This window comes from Salvelinus fontinalis, chromosome 17, assembly GCF_029448725.1.
Source record: "Salvelinus fontinalis isolate EN_2023a chromosome 17, ASM2944872v1, whole genome shotgun sequence".
NCBI lineage: Eukaryota > Metazoa > Chordata > Actinopteri > Salmoniformes > Salmonidae > Salvelinus > Salvelinus fontinalis.
The window spans coordinates 24,949,743-24,976,228 of NC_074681.1; the positions used below are offsets into that span (position 1 = coordinate 24,949,743).

General features: G+C 42.3%; 1 protein-coding gene and 1 pseudogene across 1 annotated transcript; one reads left to right on the top strand and one right to left on the bottom strand.

Moving 5' to 3' along the window:
* The window catches only part of LOC129813481 (regulator of G-protein signaling protein-like), a 29,806-nt pseudogene extending 9,551 nt beyond the window's left edge, over window positions 1-20,255 (bottom strand).
* A 2,795-nt stretch (window positions 20,256-23,050) lies between these two features.
* LOC129814026 (glutamine synthetase) lies at window positions 23,051-26,256 on the top strand. The gene is made up of 7 exons (XM_055866771.1): window positions 23,051-23,158; window positions 23,688-23,872; window positions 24,021-24,182; window positions 24,280-24,426; window positions 24,537-24,664; window positions 24,780-24,979; window positions 25,189-26,256. Exons 2-7 carry the CDS (start codon window positions 23,707-23,709, stop codon window positions 25,499-25,501), a joined length of 1,116 nt encoding a protein of 371 aa, XP_055722746.1. The 5' UTR covers window positions 23,051-23,158; window positions 23,688-23,706; the 3' UTR covers window positions 25,502-26,256.
* Window positions 26,257-26,486: the final 230 nt, after the last annotated feature.

A 26,486-nucleotide genomic window follows, 5' to 3' on the forward strand; every position in this document is an offset into this window, starting at 1 on the left:
AATAGGATGCCAAATTCATGATATTATTAATACACTTTTGCCATTAGATATTGTCTTTATAAATATGTTATTCATAATATATATGGACAAGACAAATCCACATTTATTATCATGAATTTGGCATTCTATTTATAGGGCTAAGTTGCCATATAATGTTTTGTGATTTACATTGCATGAAGTGTTGCCACACTAGTGAAAAACAGGTCTTGTTTTTATTTTACCAGGTAAGTTGACTGAAAACACATTCTCATTTACAGCAACAACCTGGGGAATAGATACAGGGGAGAGAATACGGTGACAGCCAGATTGGGAATTTAGCCAGGACACCAGGGTTAACACCCCTACTCTTACACAAAGTGCCATGGGATCTTTAGTGACCACAGAGAGTCAGGACACCCATTCAATGTCCCATCTGAAAGACCGCACCCTACACAGTGCAATTTTTTATTTTATTTTTTTATTTCACCTTTATTTAACCAGGTAGGCAAATTGAGAACACGTTCTCATTTACAATTGCGACCTGGCCAAGATAAAGCAAAGCAGTTCGACACATACAACAACACATAGTTACACATGGAGTAAAACAAACATACAGTCAATAATACAGTGAAAAATAAGTCTATATACAATATGAGCAAGTGAGGTGAGATAAGGGATGTGAAGGCAAACAAAATATATATATAAATAAATAAAAATATAAAAAGGCCATGGTGGCGAAGTAAATACAATATAGGAAGTAAAAAAAACACTGGAATGGTTGGTTTGCAGTGGAAGAAGGTGCAAAGTAGAGATAGAAATAATGGGGTGCAAAGGAGCAAAATAAATAAATACAGTAGGTAAAGAGGTAGTTGTTTGGGCTAAATTATAGATGGGCTATGTACAGGTGCAGTAATCTATGAGCTGCTCTGAAAGCTGGTGCTTAAAGCTAGTGAGGGAGATAAGTGTTTCCAGTTTCAGAGATTTTTGTAGTTCGTTCCAGTCATTGGCAGCAGAGAACTGGAAGGAGAGGCGGCCAAAGGAAGAATTGGTTTTGGGGGTGACCAGAGAGATATACCTGCTGGAGCGCGTGCTACGGGTGGGCGTTGCTATGGTGACCAGCGAGCTGAGATAAGGGGGGACTTTACCTAGCAGGGTCTTGTAGATGACCTGGAGCCAGTGGGTTTGGCGACGAGTGTGAAGCGAGGGCCAGCCAACGAGAGCGTACAGGTCGCAGTGGTGGGTAGTATATGGGGCTTTGGTGACAAAACGGATGGCACTGTGATAGACTGCATCCAATTTATTGAGTAGGGTTTTGGAGGCTATTTTGTAAATGACATCACCGAAGTCGAGGATTGGTAGGATGGTCAGTTTTACAAGGGTATGTTTGGCAGCATGAGTGAAGGATGCTTTGTTGCGGAATAGGAAGCCGATTCTAGATTTAACTTTGGATTGGAGATTCTTGATGTGAGTCTGGAAGGAGAGTTTACAGTCTAACCAGACACCTAGGTATTTGTAGTTGTCCACATATTCTAAGTCAGAGCCGTCCAGAGTAGTGATGTTGGACAGGCGGGCAGGTGCAGGCAGCGATCGGTTGAAGAGCATGCATTTAGTTTTACTTGTATTTAAGAGCAATTGGAGGCCACGGAAGGAGAGTTGTATGGCATTGAAGCTCGCCTGGAGGGTTGTTAACACAGTGTCAAAAGAAGGGCCAGAAGTATACAGAATAGTGTCGTCTGCGTAGAGGTGGATCAGAGACTCACCAGCAGCAAGAGCGACATCATTGATGTATACAGAGAAGAGAGTCGGTCCAAGAATTGAACCCTGTGGCACCCCCATAGAGACTGCCAGAGGTCCGGACAACAGACCCTCCGATTTGACACACTGAACTCGATCAGAGAAGTAGTTGGTGAACCAGGCGAGGCAATCATTAGAGAAACCAAGGCTGTCGAGTCTGCCGATGAGGATGTGGTGATTGACAGAGTCAAAAGCCTTGGCCAGGTCAATGAATATGGCTGCACAGTACTGTTTCCTATCGATAGCGGTTAAGATATTGTTTATGACCTTGAGCGTGGCTGAGGTGCACCCATGACCAGCTCTGAAACCAGATTGCATAGCGGAGAAGGTATGGTGGGATTCGAGATGGTCGGTAATCTGTTTGTTGACTTGGCTTTCGAAGACCTTAGAAAGGCAGGGTAGGATAGATATAGGGCTGTAGCAGTTTGGGTCTAGAGTGTCTCCCCCTTTGAAGAGGGGGATAACCACAGCTGCTTTCCAATCTTTGGGAATCTCAGACGACACGAAAGAGAGGTTGAAAAGGCTGGTAATAGGGGTGGCAACAATTTCAGCAGATAGTTTTAGAAAGAAAGGGTCCAGATTATCTAGCCCGGCTGATTTGTAAGGGTCCAGATTTTGCAGCTCTTTCAAAACATCAGCTGACTGTATTTGGGAGAAAGAGAAGTGGGGAAGGCTTGGGCGAGTAGCAGAGGGGAGGGCAGTGCTGTTGACCGGGGTAGGGGTAGCCAGGTGGAAAGCATGGCCAGCCGTAGAAAAATGCTTATTGAAATTCTCAATTATAGTGGATTTGTCGGTGGTGACAGTATTTCCTATCTTCAGTGCAGTTGGAAGCTGGGAGGAGGTGTTCTTATTCTCCATGGACTTTACAGTGTCCCAGAACTTTTTTGAGTTTGTGTTGCAGGAAGCAAATTTCTGCTTGAAAAAGCTAGCCTTGGCTTTTCTAACTGCCTGTGTATACTGGTTTCTAGCTTCCCTGAAAAGTTGCACATCACGGGGGCTGTTCGATGCTAATGCAGAACGCCATAGGATGTTTTTCTGTTGGTTAAGGGCAGTCAGGTCAGGAGAGAACCAAGGGCTATATCTGTTCCTGGTTCTAAATTTCTTGAATGGGGCATGCTTATTCAAGATGGTGAGGAAGGCATTTAAAAAAAATATCCAGGCATCCTCTACTGACGGGATGAGATCAATATCCTTCCAGGATACCTCGGCCAGGTCGATTAGAAAGGCCTGCTCGCTGAAGTGTTTCAGGGAGCGTTTGACAGTGATGAGTGGAGGTCGGTTGATCGCTGACCCATTACGGATACAGGCAATGAGGCAGTGATCGCTGAGATCTTGGTTGAAAACAGCAGAGGTGTATTTGGAGGGCAAGTTGGTTAGGATGATGTCTATGAGGGTACCCGTGTTTACGGAATTGGGGTGATATCTGGTAGGTTCATTGATAATTTGTGTGAGATTGAGGGCATCAAGCTTAGATTGTAGGATGGCTGGGGTGTTAAGCATGTTCCAATTTAGGTCGCCTAGCAGCACAAGCTCTGAAGATAGATGGGGGGCAATCAGTTCACATATGGTGTCCAGAGCACAGCTGGGGGCAGAGGGTGGTCTATAGCAGGCGGCAACAGTGAGAGACTTGTTTTTAGAGAGGTGGATTTTTAAAAGTAGGAGTTCAAATTGTTTCGGAACAGACCTGGATAGTAAAACAGAACTCTGCAGGCAATCCTTGCAGTAGATTGCAACACCGCCCCCTTTGGCCGTTCTATCTTGTCTGAAAATCTTGTAGTTAGGGATGAAAATGTCAGAATTTTTGGTGGTCTTCCTAAGCCAGGATTCAGACACGGCTAAAACATCTGGGTTGGCAGAGTGTGCTAAAGCAGTGAACAAAACAAACTTAGGGAGGAGGCTTCTAATGTTAACATGCATGAAACCAAGGCTATTACGGTTACAGAAGTCATCAAAAGAGAGCGCCTGGGGAGTAGGAGTGGAGCTAGGTACTGCAGGGCCTGGATTCACCTCTACATCACCAGAGGAACAGAGGAGGAGTAGGATAAGGGTACGGCTAAAAGCTATGAGAATTGGTCGTTTAGAACGTCTAGAACAGAGAGTAAAAGGAAGTTTCTGGGGGCGATAAAATAGCTTCAAGGAATAATGTACAGACAAAGGTATGGTAGGATGTGAATACAGTGGAGGTAAACCTAGGTAATGAGTGATGATGAGAGAGATATTGTCTCTAGAAACATCATTGAAACCAGGTGATGTCATCACATATGTGGGTGGTGGAACTGAGAGGTTGGATATATAGTGAGCAGGGCTAGAGGCTCTACAGTGAAATAAGCCAATAAACACTAACCAGAACAGCAATGGACAAGGCATATTTACATTAAGGAGAGGCATGCTTAATCGAGTGATCATAAGGGTCCAGTGAGTAGAGGTTGGTTGGGGTCACGGCGATCCAGACAGCTGGCCGGGTAGCTGGCTATCGGTAGCAAGATAACATAGGATGGAGGTCTGTCTTTTTTTGTTTGTTTTTTAAATAATAATAATTATTATTTTATTTTTTCACCTCGTTCGTTTCCGTCAGTAGATTAGTGGGGTTCCGTGTGGTAGAGGGGATCGATCCAATTGGCAAAATAGATATAGTGACCCAAGAAAAAAATAAAAAAATTGTCCGGTATATTTATTTAGATAGCAGCCGATAAGACAGCTAATAATTAGCAGGTGGGTATTCAGAAACGTCGCAATGGAAAAGCCTGTTGAAACCACCTCGGACAATTACGTCGGCAGACCAGTCGTGATGGATCGGCGGGGCTCCGTGTCGGCAATAAAGGGTCCAGTCCAATTGGCAAAAGAGGTATTGTAGCCCAAGAATTCGCAGGTAGACCTCTTCGGCTAGCCGCTAGATGGGCCTAGCTCGAGGCTAGCTCAAGGCTAACTGGTGCTTGTTTCGGGACAGAGGTATTAGCCAGTAGTAGCCACTTGGTTGCAGCTAGCTAGCGACGATGATCCGGTGTAATTGTCCAGAGCTTGCGTCAGGAATCCGGTGATGTGGTAGAGAAAAAGCAGTCCTATATTCTCTGGGTTGATATCACACCTGCAGACTGGCATGTATTGGCCCGAGCTGAAGCTGGCTGGTGTCCGAGTTAAGGGTGAAGACCGCAGCAGTGGCTAACTGACTACTAGCTAGTAGCTAGTTATCTGGCTAGCTTCTGATTGGGGTTACGGTTCTAAAGTATAAAAAAAATAGCAGATCCGTACCGCATTGGGTGAGGCGGGTTGCGGGAATGTATATTCAGTTCCAAGATGGAAAGTGAAATTAAAATGTATACGAAATGTATACAAAAAATACGAGGACTATTTACGCGGGACAAGACGGGACAAGACAAACACACGTCCGACTGCTACGCCATCTTGGAAATGTCCCCAATCACTGCCCTGGGGTATTGGGATGTTTTTTTGACCACAGGAAAGGGTGCCTCCTCCAACACCACTTCCAGCAGAATCTTATCTCCCATCCAGGGACTGACCAGGACCAAACCTGCTTAGCCTCAGAAGCAAGCCAGCAGTGAGATGCAGGGTGGTACGCTGCTTGTTAACCGGTTCGTGACATCGTCTGAGAGATGCACCCGATTGTCATGATTGCCTTATTAGTATGGGTATCCTATGATCATTAACACAGAGCACAACCAATTTCAAGCTAATCAAGGCATGTGGAGAAGACGACAATGGCTGAAGAGGTAAGACACAATCATTTTGTCAACTATGAATGCAAATGGTACTTAGTTTGATTTTTTGTTGGATTACTGCAATTTAGCTCTGGCTTATCATAAACGGTGGTGTAAATTCCATGCGGATGTTTTACTGTAGCTCTGGCAGAGTCTAGCAATAACGTACATCTGACATCTCTACTGATACTAGTGTAGATGGTAACTTGAGTGACACCTCCTCCAGTGTTACAAGTGATCATACTGAAAGGTTGTTTGATAGTGATGTGATTGAGTGGTCGTCTGATAGTGTGTGAAGCAGCAGCTTCTCAAACTGCAACAAAGGGTGGTATATGTGTGAATCTGGCATCTTGGGTAAGTTGTTTATTGGTAATTCTCCGAGAGGGGCTTAATGTTCCAAAAGATGCATACACCTAGCCAGCAGATCTGACCCGCTTGTGTACAACTGCACGAGGTTTGGACAGACTTCCTGTGTAGATTAAGACACTGCGGAGCTGGAGCAAGATATGTCAAGGGAAAACGTATCTCAATTTTAAAAAAGCGTTGTACTCTGAATTGTCCCATTATTCCAACTCTTACACAAGAAGATTGAACAACTGCTAGTTAAGTAGCAGTCGTTCAATCCCCTCCGGGTAACAGTTGGGACACTGTCGGAGTACGAAGCATTTCTTATTGAGGTATATTTTTCAGAGACATCTCACTCTGACTCTGCGATATCTTAACACAGGAAGTCTATCCGACCTTAGTGCAGCTGTAAGCAAGTGGGTCGGATCTGCTGGCTAGCATGCACCCAGAGAGTACAACCCTATTGAGAAATGTGGGGCCAAGTCATTGTTTTACAAGTCAGAAGTAAGTCTCAAGTCTTAGCACTCAAGTCCCAAGTAAAGTCTCAAGTCAAGATAAGCAAGTTCGAGTCAAGTCTCAAGTCCTAAACTTTGCGTTTCGAGTCCTAAACAGACATAATGTGCTCTTCACCAAATGTAATACCATTTCATACTTTTAACAAGAGTAATAGTTAGTATATTACATTTACGCAACTCATGAATGCTTTTAAAAATATATTTATTACTGTCACGGCTCCTCCTCTGCAGTGCAGGGGGCGTTTCCTCCTGCAGGCAGAGGAGGGTCGTTAGTGATTGGAGTCACCTGGGCTCAGGGTATTTATAAACTGTTTCACTAATCACCTCTCTCTCTCTCTCTCTGCTCCTCCAGGTATGATCATGTTTTGTTTGTTCCTTTGTAGTTTTGCATAGTTTTCACTAGGTCATGTTCACACACACATTCACGCATCCATGCACTTTACATACACCTTACATTATGATACTTCCACACCTCATTACTTTTTCTTAGTTTAAAGTTAATAGTTTTGTTAATAATAAAGAACACTTTTAATTGGCCTATACCTGTTGTTCGTGTCCCCTCATTTTTGTCACAGGCTATGAGCCGGCTTGTGACAATTACTTTAATAATAAACTTTATATTTCCATGGAAATACATGGGTATCCATAAGAAAGACCCCCCCCCCCCCCCCCCCCCCAATAGCGATCAACAATCGAGGATCGCTATGGGGCGATGTAGGCTTGTACACAATCGTCCAATCTTAACACACACACACACACACACACACACACACACACACACACACACACACACACACACACACACACACTCAACTGGGGTTACAGTAGGGGGTTACAGTAGGCTAACATTAGTCAATGGCTTTTGGAACTGGGTTACATCAGCCAGGATTTAGGCTACCAACTGCCAAGCCAGATGTAGCTCAATCTTGGGTCCAATGATTACGTTCCCGCACTGACTGACTGTGTGGAGGCTCATTGATTTAACGTCAGCTAAATTAGCAATGACTTACCGTTCTTTGTGCAGCTTCAAACGTCAAACAAAGTTGGAAGTTGTTGCGCCTTTGTCTGTCATTTTCTTCACGCATGTTTTTCAAGTTGCAATCCGTTTTTTTGTTGATAGAGCGTATATCTTTATATCTGAAAATAATAATTTGGGGTATCATCTTTCCAAGAGCTCCATCTGAATTCTCTCGCCGACGTTCCTCTGTACTGCCAACTGCAACTTTTTCTCAGCTGGCACAATTTGATTGGCTGCTGTCCGATTCAAACTGTAATCCGTTAAATGAAGAGTTGATGCACTGCACACTTTTTTTAATAGCATCATTTTTTATATTTGGGCTTGGAGGGTATCAAGTCAGTTCGAGTCAAAAGGCTCAAGTCCAAGTTAAGTCACGAGTCATTGGTGTTAAAGTCAAAGTCGAGTTGCAAGTCATCATATTTGTGACTCGAGTCTGACTCGAGTCCAAGTCATGTGACTTGAGTCCACACCTCTGGTAACTATCCATATTATGGTGTTGAGCAGAGTATAGTGAAGACGCTGAGCATTCAGATTTCATTGAGGATTTGATAATCAATGTTGGTGTGCCCTCTCCAAATCATCTAGCTCTGAACTTTGGCCTATTTTATGCAGCTTTAATCATTTCCATTCTTTCGCTGTTGCCTTATACACTGGAGAGGATAAGCCAGTCCCTATGGATGATTACCTGACTGGTGTCCTGAGTTGAATGTGTTCATAGTTTCAGGTATCAATCTGACAAATTGTCATTACCATGTCACAATCAAAGCTTTTCTTTGATGCACCAGTGCGAGCCATGCTAAAATGTATCAAATTCTATATTGGATATTTTGCATGTGAAAGATATCAGAGTAAAGGCTCTTGGAACTGAAGAATAGTGTTGCACTCTGAGGGGAGATAAATGATGGCTGGCCTATATGGCTAGCCATCAAAGACTGTGGCTGCATCTCCATTGATAGACACCGGCGTTTCTTGTATTTCAGGGTTTCCATTAGATTGTATTCATATGTTGTGCTTAGGTGTCATGAGGATGTTGATTTTCCTTAAACGAGGTCCAAGAACATGCAGACCATCTTCCTCTCAGAAAACCAAACTATCAGAGGCTCTGATCTCCTTTTGAGGCTTATTGCCAAAAGAATTTGCCTGACAACCTCTGTCACTGGCAGAACTTGACCGATGGAAGGCCACTGAGTACAGGCAGTTTTGGCTCTACACGTGTCCAATAGTATTGAAGGATGTTGTTTTCAAAGAGGTCTATCACCATTATGTCCTGCGGTGTAGGCATGTCAATTTTGCTAGATTCAGATGACAGGAGGAGACATGACCTTGATTATGCCAAACATTTGCTGATGCACTATGTTGAGATGAGCAAAAGTGTCTATGGTGATACATTTACAATGTACAGTGCATTTGGAAAGTTTTCAGACCCCTTGACATTCCAATTTTTTTTTACATTACATTACAGCCTTATTCTGAAATGGATTAAATCGTCCCCCCCCCCCCCCCCCCCAATCTACACACAGGACCCCATAATGACAAAGCAAAAACAGGGTTTTAGAAATTTTTGTAAATGTATTATAAATAAAAAACTGAAATCACATTTACATAAGTATTCAGACCCTTTACTCAGTACTTTGTTGAAGCACCTTTGGCAGTGATTACAGCCTTGAGTCTTCTTGGGTATGATGCCACAAGTTTGGCACACCTGTATTTGGGGAGTTTCTCCTATTCTTCTCTGTAGATCCTCTCAAGCTCTGTCAGGTTGGATGGGGAGTGTCGCTAAACAGCTATTTTCAGGTCTTTCCAGAGATGTTCGATCGGGTTTAAGTCCGGGCTCTGGCTGGGCCATTCAAGGACATTCAGAGACTTGTCCCGAAGACACTCCTGCATTGTCTTGGGTCGTTGTCCTGTTGAACCTTGGCCCCAGTCTGAGAACCTGAGTGCTCTGGAGCAGGTTTATCAAGGATCTCTCTGTACTTTGCTCCGTTCATCTCTCCCTCGTTCCTGACTCATCTTCCAGTCCCTGCCACTGAAAAACATTCCCACAGCATGATGCTGCCACCACGCGTCACCGTAGGTACCATGTTTCCTCCAGACGGGGCGCTCGGCAGTCAGGCCAAAGAGTTCAATCTTGGTTTCATCGGACCAGAGAATCTTGTTTCTCATGGTCTGAGAGTCATTTAGGTGACTTTTGGCAAACTCCAAGCGGGCTGTCATGTGCCTTTTACTGAGGAGTGGCTTCCGTCTGGCCACTCTACCATAAAGGCCTGATTGGTGGAGTGCTGCAGAGATGGTTGTCCTTCTGGAAGGTTCTGGCATCTCTACAGAGGAACTCTGGAGCTCTGTCAGAGTGACCATCGGGTTCTTGGTCACCTCCCTGACCAAGGCCCTTCTCCCCCGATTGCGCAGTTTGGCCGGGCGGCCAGCTCTAGGAAGAGTCTTGGAGGTTCCAAACTTCTTCCATTTCAGAATGATGGAGACCACTGTGTTCTTGGGGACCTTCAATGCTGCAAATGTTGGTACCCATCCCCAGATCTGTGCTTCGTCACAATTCTGTCTCTGAGCTATACCGACAATTCCTTTGACCCCATAGCTTGGTTTTTGCTCTGACATGCACTGTCAACTGTGGGACTTTTATATAGACAGGTGTGTGCCTTTCCAAATCATGTCAAATCAATGGAATTTACCACAGGTGGACTCCAATCAAGTTGTAGATACATCTCAAGGATGATCAATGGAAACAGGATGCACATGAGCTAGATTTCTAGTTACATAGCAAAGGGTCTGAATACTTATGCAAATATTTTTTTACTACATTCCAAACTTTTTCGCTTTGTCATTATGGGGTATTGTGTGTAGATTGAGGGGAAAAAAGTATATTTAATCAATTTTAAAATAAGGCTGTAACTTAACAAAATGTGTAAAAAGTCATAGGGTCTGAATACTTTCCGAATGCACTGTACATGGTCTCACTCACTTGGCAGATAGTACTTCACAAATGCTCACTCAATGATCTTAATTGCTTTGAGTTTGAGAACCATTTGCAGTGGCTTAAACATGTCATCATCATGCTTTATACACTGAACAAAAATATACTACCGTTCAAAAGTTTGTGGTCACTTAGAAGTTTCCTTGTTTTTGAAAGAAAAACACTTTTTTTGTCCATTAAAATAACATAAAATTGATCAGAAATACAGCGTAGACATTGTTAATGTTGTAAATGACAATTGTAGCTGGAAACAGCTGATTTTTTATGAAATATCTACATAGGCATACAGAGTCCGATTATCAACAACCATCACTCCTGTGTTCCAATAGCACGTTGTGTTAGCTAATCCAAGTTTATCATTTTATAAGGCTAAGTGATCATTAGAAAACCCTTTTGCAATTATGTTAGCACAGCTGAAAACTGTTGTCCTGATTAAAGAAGCAATAACACTTCATTCTTTAGACTAGCATTCTTTAGACTAGTTGAGTATCTGTAGCATCAGCATTTGCGGGTTTGAGTACAGGCTCAAAATGGCAAGAAACAAATAACTTTCTTTTGAAACTCATCAGTCTATTCTTGTTCTGAGAAATGAAGGCTATTCCATGTGAGAAATTGCCAAGAAACTGAAGATCTGGTACAACGCTGTGTACTACTCCCTTCACAGAACAGCACAAACTGTCTCTAACCAGACAGAAAGAGGAGTGGGAGGCCCCGGTGCACAAGTACATTATAGTGTCTAGTATGAGAAACAGACGCCTCACAAGTCCTCAACTGGCAGCTTCATTTAATAGTACCCGCAAAACACCAGTCTCAACGTCAACACTGAAGACGCGACTCCGGGATGCTGGTCTTCTAGGCAGAGTTCCTCTGTCCAGTCCCTTTGGCCATCATAACCGTTTATTTTTATTGGCCAGTCTGAGATATGGCTTTTTCTTTGTAACTCTGCCTAGAAGGCCAGCATCCCAGTCGCCTCTTCACTGTTGACGTTGTATTGAAACACTTTTATGGAAAGCCTAAATAAGTTCAGGAGTAGCAATTGGCTTAACAAGTCACATGCGTTGCATGGACTCACTCTGTGTGCAATAATAGTGTTTAACATGATTTTTAAATGACTCTCATCTCTGTACCCTACACATACAATTATATGTAAGGTCCCTCAGTCAAGCAGTGACTTTCAAACACAGATTCAATTACAAAGACCAGAGAGGTTTTCCAATGCCTTGCAAAGAAGGACACCTATTGGTAGCTGGGTAAAAACAAACAAAAAAGCTGCCTTTGAATACCCCTTTGAGCATGGTGAAGTTATTTATTACACTTTGGATGCTGTATGAATATGCAGTCACTGCAAAGATGCAGGTGTCTTTCCTAACTCAATTGCTGAAGAAGAAGGGATTTCACCATGAGGCCAATGGTTGCTTTAAAACAGAGTTTAATGGCTGTGATTGGAGAACTGAGGATGGATCCACAACATTGTAGTTACTCTACATTACTAACAAAATTGAAAGAGTGAGAAGAATTAAGCCTGTATAGAATAAAAATATTTTAAAAAATGCATCTTGTTTGCAACAAGGCAGTAAAGTAATACTGCATAAAATGTGGCAAAGTAATTAACACTTTATATTCAGGGTAAAAAGTTATGTTTGGGGCAAATCCAATCCAACATAAATTATTACTGAGTACCTCTCTCCATATTTTCAAGCATTGGGGTGGCTGATGGGGCCTCCCGAGTAGCGCAGAGGTCTGAAGCGTCACTACAGACCAAGGTTCGATCCCAGGCTGTGTCACAGCCGGCCGTGACTGGGTGACCCACAATTGGCCCAGCATCGTCCGGGTTAGGGGAGGGTTTGGCCTGCCAGGATTTCCTTGTCCCATCGTGCTCTAGCGAATCTTTGTGGCGGGCCGGGCGCCTGCAAGCTGACTACGGTCACCAGCTGGATGGTGCTTCCTCCGACACATTGGTTCAGCTGGCTTCCGAGTTAAGAAAGCAGTGTGTCAAGAAGCAGCATGGCAGTGCGGCATGGCAGGGTTGTGTTTCAGAGGACGCATGGCTCTCAACGTTCGCCTCTCCTGAGCCTGTAGGGGAGTTGCAGCGATAGGACAAGACCTACCAATTAAATATCACTAAAATGCGGAGAAAAACGGGTAAAAGTACAACAACAAAAAATTGTGGTGGCTGCATCATGTTATGGATATGATTGTAATCGTTAAGGACTGGGGAGTTGTTCAGGATAAATAAACGGAATGGAGCTAAGCACAGTCAAAATCCTAGAGGAAAACCTGGTTGTCTGCATTCCACCAGACACTGGGAGATTAATTCACCTTTCAGCAGGATAGTCACCTGAAACACAAGGCCAAATCTACAGTGGAGTTGTTTACCAAGAAGTCGGTGAATGTTCCTGAATGGCAGAGTTAGATTTGACTTAAATCTACTTTGAAAATCCATGGCAAGACCTAAAAAATGGTTGTCTAGCAATGATCAACCAATTTGACAGAGCTTGAAGAATTGTGAAAATACTAATGGGCAAATGTTGCACAATCCAGGTGTGGAAAGCTCTTCATCACTTACTCAGTGATCGCTGCCAAAGGTCTTCTACAAAGTATTGACTCAGGGGTGTGAAAACATATGTAAATTATATATTTCCATTTCATTTTCAATAAATGTGCAAACATTTCTAAACATTTTCACTTTGTCATTATGGGGTATTGTGTGTAGATGGATGAGAAATGTATTTAATTTATTTTGAATTCAGGCTAACAAAACAAAATGTGGAATAAGTCAAAGGGTATGAATACTTTGAAAGCACTAACTCTTTTGTCTTGCCAGTTCACCCTCTGAATGGCACACATACAAAATCGATGCCTCAAGGCTTAAAAATATTTATTTAACTGGTCTCCTCCCCTTCTGATTGAATTGGATTTAACACGTGACATCAATAAGGGATCATAACTTTTACCTGGTTAGTCTGTCATGGACAGAGATTTTGTACACTGAGTGTAGCTGAGAACTCATTTGGTAAATAATATGGTCTACAGCTTATCATGAGGTATTCTAACTCAAGTGAGCAGAACCTCGAGACTTCCTTAATATTAGAGATCGCGCACCACCAGTTAAGAAGCACACCTCTGTCTTGAGCTTACTCGGCGCTGCCATTCTGTCCTACCGATGCATAGAAAAAGCAACCTAGATGTACTGTACATTGTTCAGCCACGACTCGGAAAAGCATAAGATATTGCAGTTCAGGTCCCATTAATAGTCTCAAACTGAGCTCATCCAGTTTGTTCTCCAGTGATTGTTCGTTTGACAATAGAACGGAGGGTAGAGGTGGTTTATGTACTTGCCAATGTAGTTTCGTCAGGGTGCCTGCACGTCTTCCTCTCTTACGCCACCTTTCTCCTCTTCCGAGTCTTTGGGATTAGGGCCTGGTCCAGTGTGAGTTGTACGTCTTGCGCCTCCGACTCATTGAAGTAGAAATCTTCATCCAAATCGAGGTTAGTGATTGCTGTTCTGATGTCCAGAAGCTCTTTTCGGTCATAGGGAACAATGGCAGAAACTTTCTTTGGTACATAATGTTATGATCAGCAACAACAACAAAAAACACTAACAGAATTGGTCAGGAGCCCATTAAATGGCTGCTATCCATTCCAGTGCCATTCAACCATTCCTGACTTTGACAAAAAATGATTTTTTATTTGAATTTGTATGTATGAATTTGTTTATTACTTTATTGGATGTCAAACTGTTGCAGTAATGCTACTTTTGTGAAGATGTTGGTCAAATGCATATCTGATTTTAAAAAACTGATTATGAAATAATGTACAGATCCTAATCTCAGTCATTTTTTCAAATTTGAAGAAAAAAGATTGGGGACAGTTTCGTGAGAATGATCTATTTATATGAATACTCTCTCCTTGCCTTCAGAACTTACAGAAGTGGCAATGTCAAGTAGAAACATGTATTTTCTCAAATAGATTTGCTCAACTTCTGCGTGTAACGGTTTTCCTCTTCCTCTTCATCAGAAGAGGAGGAGCAGGGATTGAACCAATATGCAGCGGATTGTGAAGACATGATTTATTAAAGAAAAAACACGAAAACACGAACTTGACTAATAAACTAACAAAACAACAAACGGTGTAGACAGATCTGGACGACGGACTCACATAACACACGAGAACGCATGAACAGGGAAAAAGCCTACACATAAATGACACTGAACAAACAAACCGAAAACAGTCCCGTGTGGCGCAACGACATACACAAACACAGGAGACAATCACCCACAACGAACACTGTGAAAACACCTACCTAAATATGACTCTTAATTAGAGGAACGCCAAACACCTGCCTCTAATTAAGAGCCATACCAGGCAACCCATAAACCAACATAGAAACAGAAAACATAGAATGCCCACCCAAACTCACGTCCTGACCAACTAACACATATAACAAACTAACAGAAATAGGTCAGGAACGTGACACTGCGTTCTTTCTCCTCCGTCCTCTCTTGCCTCCTTTTGGAAAAAAAGTCAATGGCAATCGTGGAGAGGCAGCGAGGAGAGAACAAAAATGGCCTGTAATGAAATGAGCAAATTATGTTTTACATGGGTGGACCCAACAAATGTGTAAAGTGATAAACAAATTAAGTTAGTTGTGAAAGACATTTTGTATATAATCAAAGGAGAATATAGTTTTTAAATGTGTGCATGCTTTTCTCTGACAATAGCCTACGTCTGATACAAAGGGGGTGTGGAAGATATCAAAACTCTTCCGCAGTAGGATTCACTTGTTTACCTTGCCAAAAGGAGGCTATCGAGAGAGAGAGAGAGAGAGAGAGAGAGAGAGAGAGAGAGAGAGAGAGAGAGAGAGAGAGAGAGAGAGAGAGAGAGAGAGAGAGAGAGAGAGAGAGAGAGAGAGAGAGAGAGAGAGAGAGAGAGAGAGAGAGAGAGAGAGAGAGAGAGAGAGAGAGAGAGAGAGAGAGAGAGAACTCATCATGGCTATAACCCGTTTTAGCATGTACATTGCCATTGAGGGCTTCCACCATTTTTAAAGTAGTCAACTGGGTGGAGATATGAGTTGGGAGCAATCAGCCAATGAAGAAAATTGACTACTTTAACATGCAGATTGTCTGTCTCTGACACACTATAATGGCACTGATACAAAGATGAATCTCTATACCACTCAACCACTTAATGGGTTGCTGGGTCATGGAGGAGAGATGACAAACGTTTGCCGAAAGGAGAAAAGACCATAGCCTACCTCATATCACTCCTTTGGCAAAACCATTGACAGTGACATAATCCACAGGAAAAAGGGGTGTGCGCTCCTGGAGTAACCGCGGTGTGTGGCCATACCAGAGAGGAAGAGGCGATGTCAGAGTGTTTACTCCGTCCAAAATCTGGCCAGGAAAGTAAGACCACAAAATTAGGAATTTTGTATGGAGGTCAATGAGTATCACTATGTGAGGCTTGTTTGATCTAATATAAATTCGTACTGGCTAGGTTGTTACGAATACACTGACATACAATAAGTGGACAGACGTAGCATTTTGGCAAATTTTGAAAAGAAAAATACTGGATCTACAAAGAGAACTGAAACTTGTTAGCAATGGAGAGTGTTTAGCAGTTGTACTAGGCCTACACTTGCTTAAAAATAGTAGGCTAACTATATTGGCATGCGCATGTCATTAACTCCAGCGCACACAGGGGAGTCTTAAGCGTGAGTGTGATGCCCATAGTGACAACATTGCCTGCAGTATATCTGATTCAAATGTGATTATTCATGAACTTATAAGGCAGAAAATTAATTTCCTTGTCAGAGGGCAAACTATTATATTATCTATTCAGTGTGGTTACCAACAGTACAGTAAGGTACTTAAGTAAAAAGTATTTTTTTGGGATATCTGTACTTTACTATTTATATTTTTGACTACTTTTAGTTCACTACATTCTTAAAGAACATAATGTACTTTTTTATTCGCCTGACACCCAAAAGTACTCGTTACATTTTGAATGTTTAGCAGGACAGGAAAATGGTCCATTCATGTACTTATCAAAAGAACATGCCTGGTCATTCCCACTGCCTCTGATCTGGCAGACTCTCCAAACACACATGCTTTGTTTGTAAATATTGTCTGAGTGTTGGCGTGTGCCCCTGGCTATCTGTAAATATTGTCTGAGTGTTGGCGTGTGCCCCTGGCTATCTGTAAATATTGTCTGAGTGTTGGCGTGTGCCCCTGGCTATCTGTAAATATTGTCTGAGTGTTGGCGTGTGCCCCTGGCTATCTGTAAATATTGTCTGAGTGTTGGCGTGTGCCCCTGGCTATCCATACATTTAAAAAACAAGAAAATGGTGCCGTCTGTTTAAAAAAAATGTAACCTTTATTTAACTAGGCAAGTCAGCTAAGAACGAATTGTTATTTACAATGACAGCCTACTGGGGAACAGTGGGTTTAACTGCCTTGTTCAGGGGCAGAAGGACAGATTTTTTTTAACCTTGTCAGCTCAGGGATTTGATTTAGCAACCTTTCGGTTACTGGCTGTACACTCTAACCACTAGGCTACCTGCCGCCCCAATAGAAGGAATTTGAACTTACTTTTACTTTTGATACTTAAGTATATTTTAGTAATTACATTTACTTTTCATATTAAGTATATTTAAAACCAAATACTTTTAGACTTTTACTCAAGTACTATTTTACTGGGTGATTTAACTTTTATTTGAGTAATTTTCTATTAAAGTATCTTTACTTTTACTCAAGTTGTCACGTTCCTGACCTGTTTTCTGTTGTTTTGTATGTGTGTGATGGTCAGGGCGTGAGTTTTGGGTGGGCAGTCTATGTTTTCCGTTTCTATGTTGGTTTTGGGTTGCCTGGTATGGCTCTTAATTAGAGGCAGGTGTTTTGCGTTTTCCTCTAATTGAGAGTCATATTAAGGTAGGAGGTTCTCACTGTTTGTTTGTGGGTGATTGTCGCTGTGTCTGTGTATTTTGCACCACACGGTACTGTGTGGTGCAGAAGCGGGGAGTGACGATGGTGGGGTGGGGACAGCGTCCGGAGCCTGAGCCACCACCGTGGTCAGATGCCCACCCAGACCCTCCCCTGGACTTTGTGCTGGTGCGCCCGGCGTTTTCACCTTGAGGGGGGGGGTTCTGTCACGTTCCTGACCTGTTTTCTGTTGTTTTGTATGTGTGTGATGGTCAGGGCGTGAGTTTTGGGTGGGCAGTCTATGTTTTCCGTTTCTATGTTGGTTTTGGGTTGCCTGGTATGGCTCTTAATTAGAGGCAGGTGTTTTGCGTTTTCCTCTAATTGAGAGTCATATTAAGGTAGGAGGTTCTCACTGGGTGATTGTGGGTGATTGTCGCTGTGTCTGTGTATTTTGCACCACACGGTACTGTCTTGTCTCGGTCGTTCCTGTTTATTGTGTTCCTCGTTTCATGTAAGTTCATAGTTTAGGTCTGTCTTGTTATTTTGTAAATCATTCAAGTGTATTTCGTTTCGTGTTTTTCCGTCTTGTCATTAAAACATTATGCATTCATCACCCGCTGCGCCTTGGTCAACTCACTCACCGAAAGAGAGCCGTTACACAAGTAGGACATTTGGGTACATTTTCCACCACTGGTTACCAAGGTCTGATCATCTGAAGAAGCGGGCCACAATGCTGTTGATTTTGGTCTTCTGGAGGCGAAGGTGGTCTGTTCTGCAACTTGTCCACCTCTTGGTAGAACTTCAGAGCTCCGTGAGCATCATAGGCCTTCAGGTAACGCTTGAAGAAGTCCAGGTTGGTGGGACTTTTCATCTTCCCTAAATACCTTGGTCTCATGGATTATCTTTGGGCAAAGCTGTGGTCCTTCTTAACCGGACTACTGGTGGATGTCACCACTGGCTTCTCTAAAGGACACATTTTTACAGTATGGTATGTTTCATTGACTTATCATTGAATCTGATAGGAACAGTTTTAATGTAATTTCTGTCATACCCTGTACTGGCTTCCAGTCACAGTAGAGACTATGAGTTTTACTGATCTCCTCCACAGCCATCTTGGGGTACTTCAAAGCCAAGGTTTGAAATGGAAGGTCGTACAGATCTGAGGAGAAGATCCACAATTACAACTTTCTGTCGTATCCTTACATTATTCGGTACAACTTTTGTCCGTAGAGTACTTCTACTACAACCAAATGGCCCTCATTATTTTCTTACTGGTATTCCTGTAGTGCAGGTGGATTAAGCCTTCCATCCTGACGTCCTCTAAGTGCAGCAGGGCTCAGGTCTCCTCAGTGAGAGGCTCAGTACAGGCCTGCCAGTGAGCCAGAGCCTCCCTCGTCCTTCCCACCTGCTGCTCTGGAGCAGTGGGAGCACTAGAGGGCGCTGTCACTCCACGACTCACTTTCCCCGTGACCTCATTCTGAGTGAACAGAGAAATCAACAGAGGAGTAAAACTACAGGACGATCTGGCGTAGCTGTTTCCAAATTCCTCTATTCTAAAAATCAGATTAGAAGTTAGTTTGTCTTTATCCAGAAATGCATTGTAGGTGGGACCCAGAAAGGGATAACCTTGTACTGACACTGAATACATGAGTTTGTAATCAAGGGGTGAGGAAAAAGTATAGAAAATACATGACTGTCCATGTTATCACTTTGCAGTCAAGCACATAGTGCAGTCAAAGGTTTAACACCCACCTGGTTTAATTTATGCTTGGCCATGTACATCCAGGGCATCATATTTCCAGAGGAGAGGTGGCAGATCGGGGTCTCCATACAGGCGTGAGGGGGGATTATTGGATCACTGCTCTTGCTGGGCAGGCTCTTGGATGGGCAGGACTGGGAGGGGGCCAGTGCTGGACCCAAAGGTAACAGAACTCAACTTTCTGAGGAGAGGAGTACTGGTACATATCTTTGAGCTTCCACTTCCTCCTCTTGCTTCTGCCCTCACTCTTGCCACTAGGCTAACCCTTGTATGCATCCCAAATGGCACCCTATTTAAAGTACTACTTTTGACCAAGGCCCATAGGTCTTTGGTCAAAAGTTGTGCACAATAAAGGGATAAGGTGCCATTTGGGACGCAGACCCTCCTGTGTTACCAGCAGGGATGCAACAGGTGGTCATGATGCTGGAGCCCTCCATGAGGTGGACAGTCCTGATGACAGTGAGCAGGGCCTGGTAGTGGTTCCTCTGAGTCTCATCCTGCTGCCAGTCTATCTGGAGCACTGCACTCACACAGTGAACGTCACCCGCTCCTCTCCTTCAGGTACACGAGACACCCACACACCCACCCACGCAGGCATGCACGCACACACAAAGGGCTACTCCCACATACATTTCAGTAACTTCTTATCTCAGGGGTATTTTTTTTTTATCGCTTTGGTACTATTTTCACAAGTATGTGGTGAATTTTCAAAACTCTTAGTATAAAACACCCAAACTGGTAACTCTTGTAAGGCAGCCAGTTTTACATTCAAAACCGTTGAAATATAATAAGCACATTGGTTTAATCACAAACACAACATAATGATATCGTCTCAATTTAGTTATTTTAACAACTAATTATTCCAATAGCAAAAAATGTAAGACACATGTTTAAAAAGTTCCCTTTAACTGTAGTATGCTACGGCACTGTAAATTACAGTACATTACACTGTTTTCACATTAGACAATACATTTTCACTACCCATTAAAATTGACTGAACATCACATTTCTATAATTTGATCTCATGTGTGATCATTGGAGACATATTTCATAATTTAAAGAAATGAAAGAAACAATGTTTAGCAGGAGCTAGTTTGCAACAAGCCTGTCTTGAGCATTTGGCCTAAGGTTCTCATCGGAATCGTGGTAGATATTCTCATTGTTCATGTACCTGGGGAAATCCTTTTGAGTTTTGTACTAAGAGTTGTGAAAATGTACCACATACTTGTGAAAATTGCACTAAAGTGATTAAAAACTGTATGAACACAAATGTATACTTTTCAAGGCCGTAAAAGATTGTGAAGTAGTTTCTAAAACCTAAATCATCTGAGACAATAAAAATGCATACCATGAGTGCCTTTGACAAAATAACTCATCTCTTCAGCAGCCACTGGTCTGCAAATGTCCACTTCAGTTCATCTGACAAGAGAAAAACACAATGGACAGATGAGAAGACAAAATACACTGAACAAAAATATAAATGCAACATGTAAAGTGTTTGTCCAATACTTCATGAGCTGACATAAAAGATCACAGAAATTGTCCAAATGGAAAAAGCTTATTTCTCTCAAATTTTGTGCACAAATGTGTTTACATCCCTATAAGTGAGCATTTCTCCTTTTCCAAGATAATCCATCCACCTGACAGGTGTGGCATATCAAGAAGCTGAATAAACCACAAGATCATTACACAGGTGCACCATGTGCTGGGGACAATAAAAGGCCACTCTAAAAATCTGCAGTTTTGTCACACAACACAATGCCACAATTGTCTCAAGTTTTGAGGGAGTGTGCAATTGGCATGCTGACTGAACGAATGTCCACCAGAGCTGTTGCCAGAGAATTTTATGTTAATTTCTCTACCATAAGCCGACTCCAATGTCGTTTTAGAGAATTTGGCAGTACGTCCAACCAGCCTCACAACCTCAGAGCACGTGTAACCATGCCAGCCCAGGATCTCCACACCCGGCTTCACCTGTGGGATCGTCTGAGACCAGCCACCTGGACAGCTGATGAAACTTTGAGGAGTATTTCTGTCTGCATTAAAAACCTTTTTGTGGGTAAAAACTAATTCTGATTGGCTGGGCCTGGCTCACCAGTGAGTGGGCCTATGCCCTCCCATGCCCATCCATGCCTGTGCCCCTTCCCAGTCATGTGAAATCCATAGATTAGGGCCTAATGAATATTCAATATTTTCTAACATTCTTTTAATCAGGAAAAAAGCACAATCTTGCAACATGTCAAGATGACAACCTATTCAACTTTCTACTCCAAACATATTTACTTTCAGCTTGTCATGACGAAAACTGCAGGAACTCTTTACACAAAAAGTAGTAGTGATACAGCTGTCTTTTTTGAACTAAACAAACGATACAATCTGTCATACCAGGAACCCACCTCTTCTCACATCCTGCAATGAATGACAGGCCACTCAGTAGCAATTTGACTTATCAGCTTGAACGTGGGAATCTTGTTGATCATTTGATTGTTTTGTAAACCTAAATCAGCGTGAGTAAGTAATTGTCTTTTCAAAGATGGTTTGGTTACCTGGATGCATGGAATATGAGGACACAAGTATCATTTGTTTTAGGATAGAACACATAACGGAGTCTGACCAAACACCTAGGCCAAGATATACATGACAAATGAGTGCATCCAAGATATACAGAATCAACAATGGTAGCTACTGATTTAACTGAAGAAATGAGCGCGCACTGGCAAATTCAAATGTATTGAAGAAATTCAAATGTTTTAAATCTTTGATAAGTTCCGCAAGTGCTTTATCACATTGCCTTCCTAAAAGTAGACCACAGAAAGTGAAAGACAATTTTCTTAAATTAAATGTTACATTTTCATTTGAAATTCAAATGTTATTTATCTAAGGTAGTACACACAGAGTAGAAACACGCATCAGTCATAGCTACACACCTGTTCCTTGTGTCATTTGAGATGAGTGCCGTCTTAAACTTACAAAAGGCATCCCTTTGGTCTGATCAATGACGTTCTGGTGAGATTAAGTAGCTGTCCATATAGAAATAAAAGTTAGGCCTATAGGAACACCAATAGTATTTCTTTTTACAGCAAAGTCTCTTCACAAGTTTTGCATTCTTGAAGTGATGTCATAAACGGCCAATGTTCCAAATGTATCATTGTTGAGTGAAATTGGAATGTCTTGACACCATCTCTCACTTTGTAGCCTACTGTAGTCTAGTCATCCTTCTCTCCCCTCATGGAAAACCAATACCCCAAGGCCAAATAGATGATTTCAACTTTTCTGCTACTCTACAGTGACCATGATATAGCCTACTTCAGAATAATACAGAAATGAAGGTCCTGTAGTAGTAGTTCATTAATTGTGCAGACCTCTAATTTGATCAATACTCCAAAAATGAGAAATATTTACCTACAAATGCTAATGTGAATGATTTCTATAGCATACGAAGGCTTTTCATCAAATTTAATATTTTCTGAGCTGAGAAACTAGATAAATGTAATTGGTATTCAGTTATTTGTAATTATAGGCCTTGACTACGGTACTAGTTTCTCAGTACATCAATAGCCTATTTGTACCACAGGGTGGCGTTGGGAATATAGCTCCTGTCAACTAGTTCATCATTTCTGTTGATATAATGATGAGAGGCTTTTTGAGGGAGTTTTATTTTCCCTGAGATGGAATTTAGGTCTATCTCCCATCAAATCTCGATTGGCTTTAAATATGCATATATTTCTAGTCATTGTAGTACTTTATGTAACCTAAAGTTTTCTGCTCTTTGTAATGGTGTAGGTACTAAATAGCCTACACTGGTTATTGTATAAACTGTACTGTACTGGATACATTGTATCAGTCACACAAAATGACACGCAATGCTTTTTAACTATACTAGAGGGCGTTGCACCTCGAACCCTGTCCAATGATCGAGCCGCGTGTGCTGTCACTCACTTTGGAATAAACAAATCGTGTTTTTCTCTGACCAATCAAAGACTCCGAGCTCCAACTCTCTTGTTATAAATTGAACTGAAACAAGAGGTCGAAGCTAGAATGAGAGAACAACTATCCGGATATCTTTTAACATTATATTGGACTTGCCAGTCCTTTAAATTTTATTTAAAATTTCTCGTTTTTCCAGGTAATTTTCTATTTATTCCTTATGATATAGCTACTACATACCTTTTTTACTTGACCTATTATATTGTAGCCAAGTTATTTCCCCGTTCCAGAGAAATACATGACACCTTGTTTTGTTTCCAATTTGGTCACTTTTTCCTTATGGAAATGCTTTTTTTTTGTTGTCAGATTAGTGAAGTTTGTGGTGTCTTTTCTAATGTATTGATATCCTCTTTCTGATGCTGTGTTAGGTTCATTGTTCTGTAAATTATGAAGGAAATGTGCGATGTAATATTAGAATTGCAATAGTGTGTAGCCATGACTACAGTGTGTGGTGTTTCAGCAATCCCCAGAAGACCCAAGAGGTAGTTTTAGTTTAAATCAATGTCAATCTTCGCTTGCGTGCTTTGATTCGTTTTGGAACAATACACAACCCTGTCTCCGAACGCGCTGTTATGCAACATGTTTATTCAACGAAATCAATGCTGGTCAAGTAAGCGGCTGCTTTGATGTAGTCTCATCATACCTGTCTTTTCGTCGTCATTTCTTAGGTGTTTTATAACAAACAAGATGGCTATGTCCGCCAGCGCCGAACTGAGTAAGGCTGTTAAACAGCAGTACATGGAACTCCCTCAGGGAGACAAAGTACAAGTCATGTACGTCTGGATCGATGGAACCGGAGAGGGACTCCGCTGCAAAACCAGAACGCTGGATTCGGAGCCCAAGAGCATCGAGGGTATACAATAATTAGAACGGAAGGGCTTACTTTTTTCTTTGTTGGTTGGCATTTGAGTTCTGGGGGTTGTAGGCATAATTTATTTTGTAGCCTACCTAGTAGTTTTGACTGACTTGCGTTAATTAAATAATTTGCTTTGATTCTATAGAACTGCCGGAATGGAACTTTGATGGCTCCAGCACCTACCAGTCTGAGGGCTCAAACAGTGATATGTATTTGATTCCTTCTGCAATGTTCAGAGATCCCTTCCGCAAAGACCCCAACAAATTGGTACTGTGTGAAGTGCTGAAGTACAACCACAAGCCTGCAGGTAACCTAGAATTATTGGTGTGCAGTGATCTTGCTAAGGTTGCTTTTATTTAAACTTTTTTGCTTTAGTGTCTAATATGGGTACATTTATTTAACAGAAACCAACCTTCGTTTGACGTGTAAGAAAGTCATGGACATGGTTGAGAACCAGGTCCCTTGGTTTGGCATGGAGCAAGAGTACACAATCCTAGGCACTGATGGACACCCATTCGGCTGGCCCAACAACGGCTTCCCTGGCCCACAAGGTAAAGACCCATCATAGTGATCTTTGACTGACCTTATACAACTTGCTATCCCAGCAAATGCATTAGTTTGTGAAATATCTGAATTGTTATTTAACCATGTTTCCCTATAGGTCCCTATTATTGTGGAGTGGGATCTGACAAGGCCTATGGTAGAGATATTGTGGAAGCCCACTATAGAGCCTGTCTGTATGCTGGGGTCATGATCTGTGGCACCAATGCTGAAGTAATGCCTGCACAGGTGAGCTCAAATCCTGTTTTACAATTTGGTGTTTCTGTGATTGCATAGGATCCGCCAATAGAAAGACTGACTCATAAGACTCTCGCACTCAAACACTTGTTTTGTCTATTTTTAGTGGGAGTTCCAGGTTGGTCCTTGTGAAGGCATCAACATGGGTGATCACCTCTGGGTGGCTCGCTTCATCCTCCACCGGGTGTGTGAGGACTTCGGCGTGGTGGCCTCGTTTGACCCCAAGCCTATCCCTGGGAACTGGAACGGTGCTGGCTGCCACACCAATTTCAGCACCAAAGAGATGCGGGAAGAAGGCGGGTTGAAGTGAGTACTGGATCATATCAAGATGCAGTCATGCAAGGTTTAATGAGAAATTGGCATGCATCATTTGTTTGTTCAATAGCACCCAATCTGTATGTCTTTTGGATATTGAATTAAGCCAGACTTATTTGAATGTTCTCTAGGTAATGAAAATGCTACTGACCCACCTGTCTACTTTTCTGTGTTTTAATTTAATTATCTTTCCTGCTCAGGGCCATTGAGGAGTCCATTGAGAGGCTGGGGAAGAGGCATAGCTACCACATCCGCGCCTATGACCCTAAAGGGGGGCTTGACAACGCCCGTCGCCTCACCGGCCACCATGAAACCTCCAACATCCACGAGTTCTCTGCTGGCGTAGCCAACCGTGGCGCCAGTATCCGCATCCCTCGCACCGTGGGCCAGGAGAAGAAGGGCTACTTCGAGGACCGCCGCCCGTCGGCCAATTGCGACCCGTATGCCGTGACGGAGGCACTGATCCGCACCTGTTTGCTCAGCGAGGAGGGAGATGAACCTGTGGACTATTAGACCCAACGAGATCCACTGCTCTCTGGACTTAGTCCCCTTCCCCTCACCATCATTTTTTTTTTTTAAATGGCTGAAATGTCAAACTAGTACTGTATTTGTAATTTTTATTTTTCACTGAAATTATTCTAACCTTGTACTTTTATGTAGCTTAAAGTTGGCTGGTCAACTTAACATGGAATTAAATCTGGTGTTAACATATGGGGGGAGGGAAAGAGAATGTCTGACAGGGTATTGTCTTTCCCCTCTTGTGGTGGTTGTTTTCTAGTGGGGAGTATTTGTAACGTAACTGTTAAGTTCTCATTTGGTCTCTTTCCCTGCAGTCTGTCAACTTGACATGATCTAAAGCACATATTGACACTGAAGACTAGGGCTGGGTGGCATGTCATTTTCTTAATAAAACCTATGGTTAGTTTGTGTACTTTATGTATGTTGACCTGCCTTTTAAACTATGTACTGTTTCAATGTTAACTATAACTAGGAAGTGTATTTAAATGGGAACATTTCTGTCTCCAGATTTGACACATTCCTGGATCATGTTGTATGGTACACTTTAGATGTCTGGCTCCAAATACTGTTGTCTTTTACATTTGGGTCCGTCCATCCGTCTTGCCAATTGTAGAGTTCCTATAAGACTCATGAAGGAGTTTTATCCTTTTTTGTTAACTGATATACTGTTATGCACCTGATTTGGTAAAAGCTGCATTTGCTGAACCTGGTTTTTGTTTTTTTACATTTAAACCTTTATTTTACCACAACTTTGACTGTTTTTAATTCTTGTCTCAAAACCAGTTTGCCAAAATTTGGTATGTAGGACTAATGCGACGGTATAGCATAACCAGGGCATTTTGGAAGTGAAATCCTAAGGTCATCCAAGTTCCTTTGACGAAATTCCTCTAATTGCATGAAATTCCCACTGAGCGCAAAACTGGAAGTGCCCTACGCTGGCTGACTGAGGAAAGGGTCTCTGGTGGACACTATTGCAGTT

What these genes read in the sequence shown, in the direction of transcription:
- LOC129814026 (XM_055866771.1), top strand. Translation starts at nt 23,707, where the DNA reads ATGGCTATGTCCGCCAGCGCCGAACTGAGTAAGGCTGTTAAACAGCAG. An exon ending in GGAGCCCAAGAGCATCGAGG is followed by an intron (nt 23,873 to 24,020) that starts GTATACAATAAT and finishes TTGATTCTATAG; the next exon opens with AACTGCCGGAATGGAACTTT. An exon ending in GTACAACCACAAGCCTGCAG is followed by an intron (nt 24,183 to 24,279) that starts GTAACCTAGAAT and finishes TTTATTTAACAG; the next exon opens with AAACCAACCTTCGTTTGACG.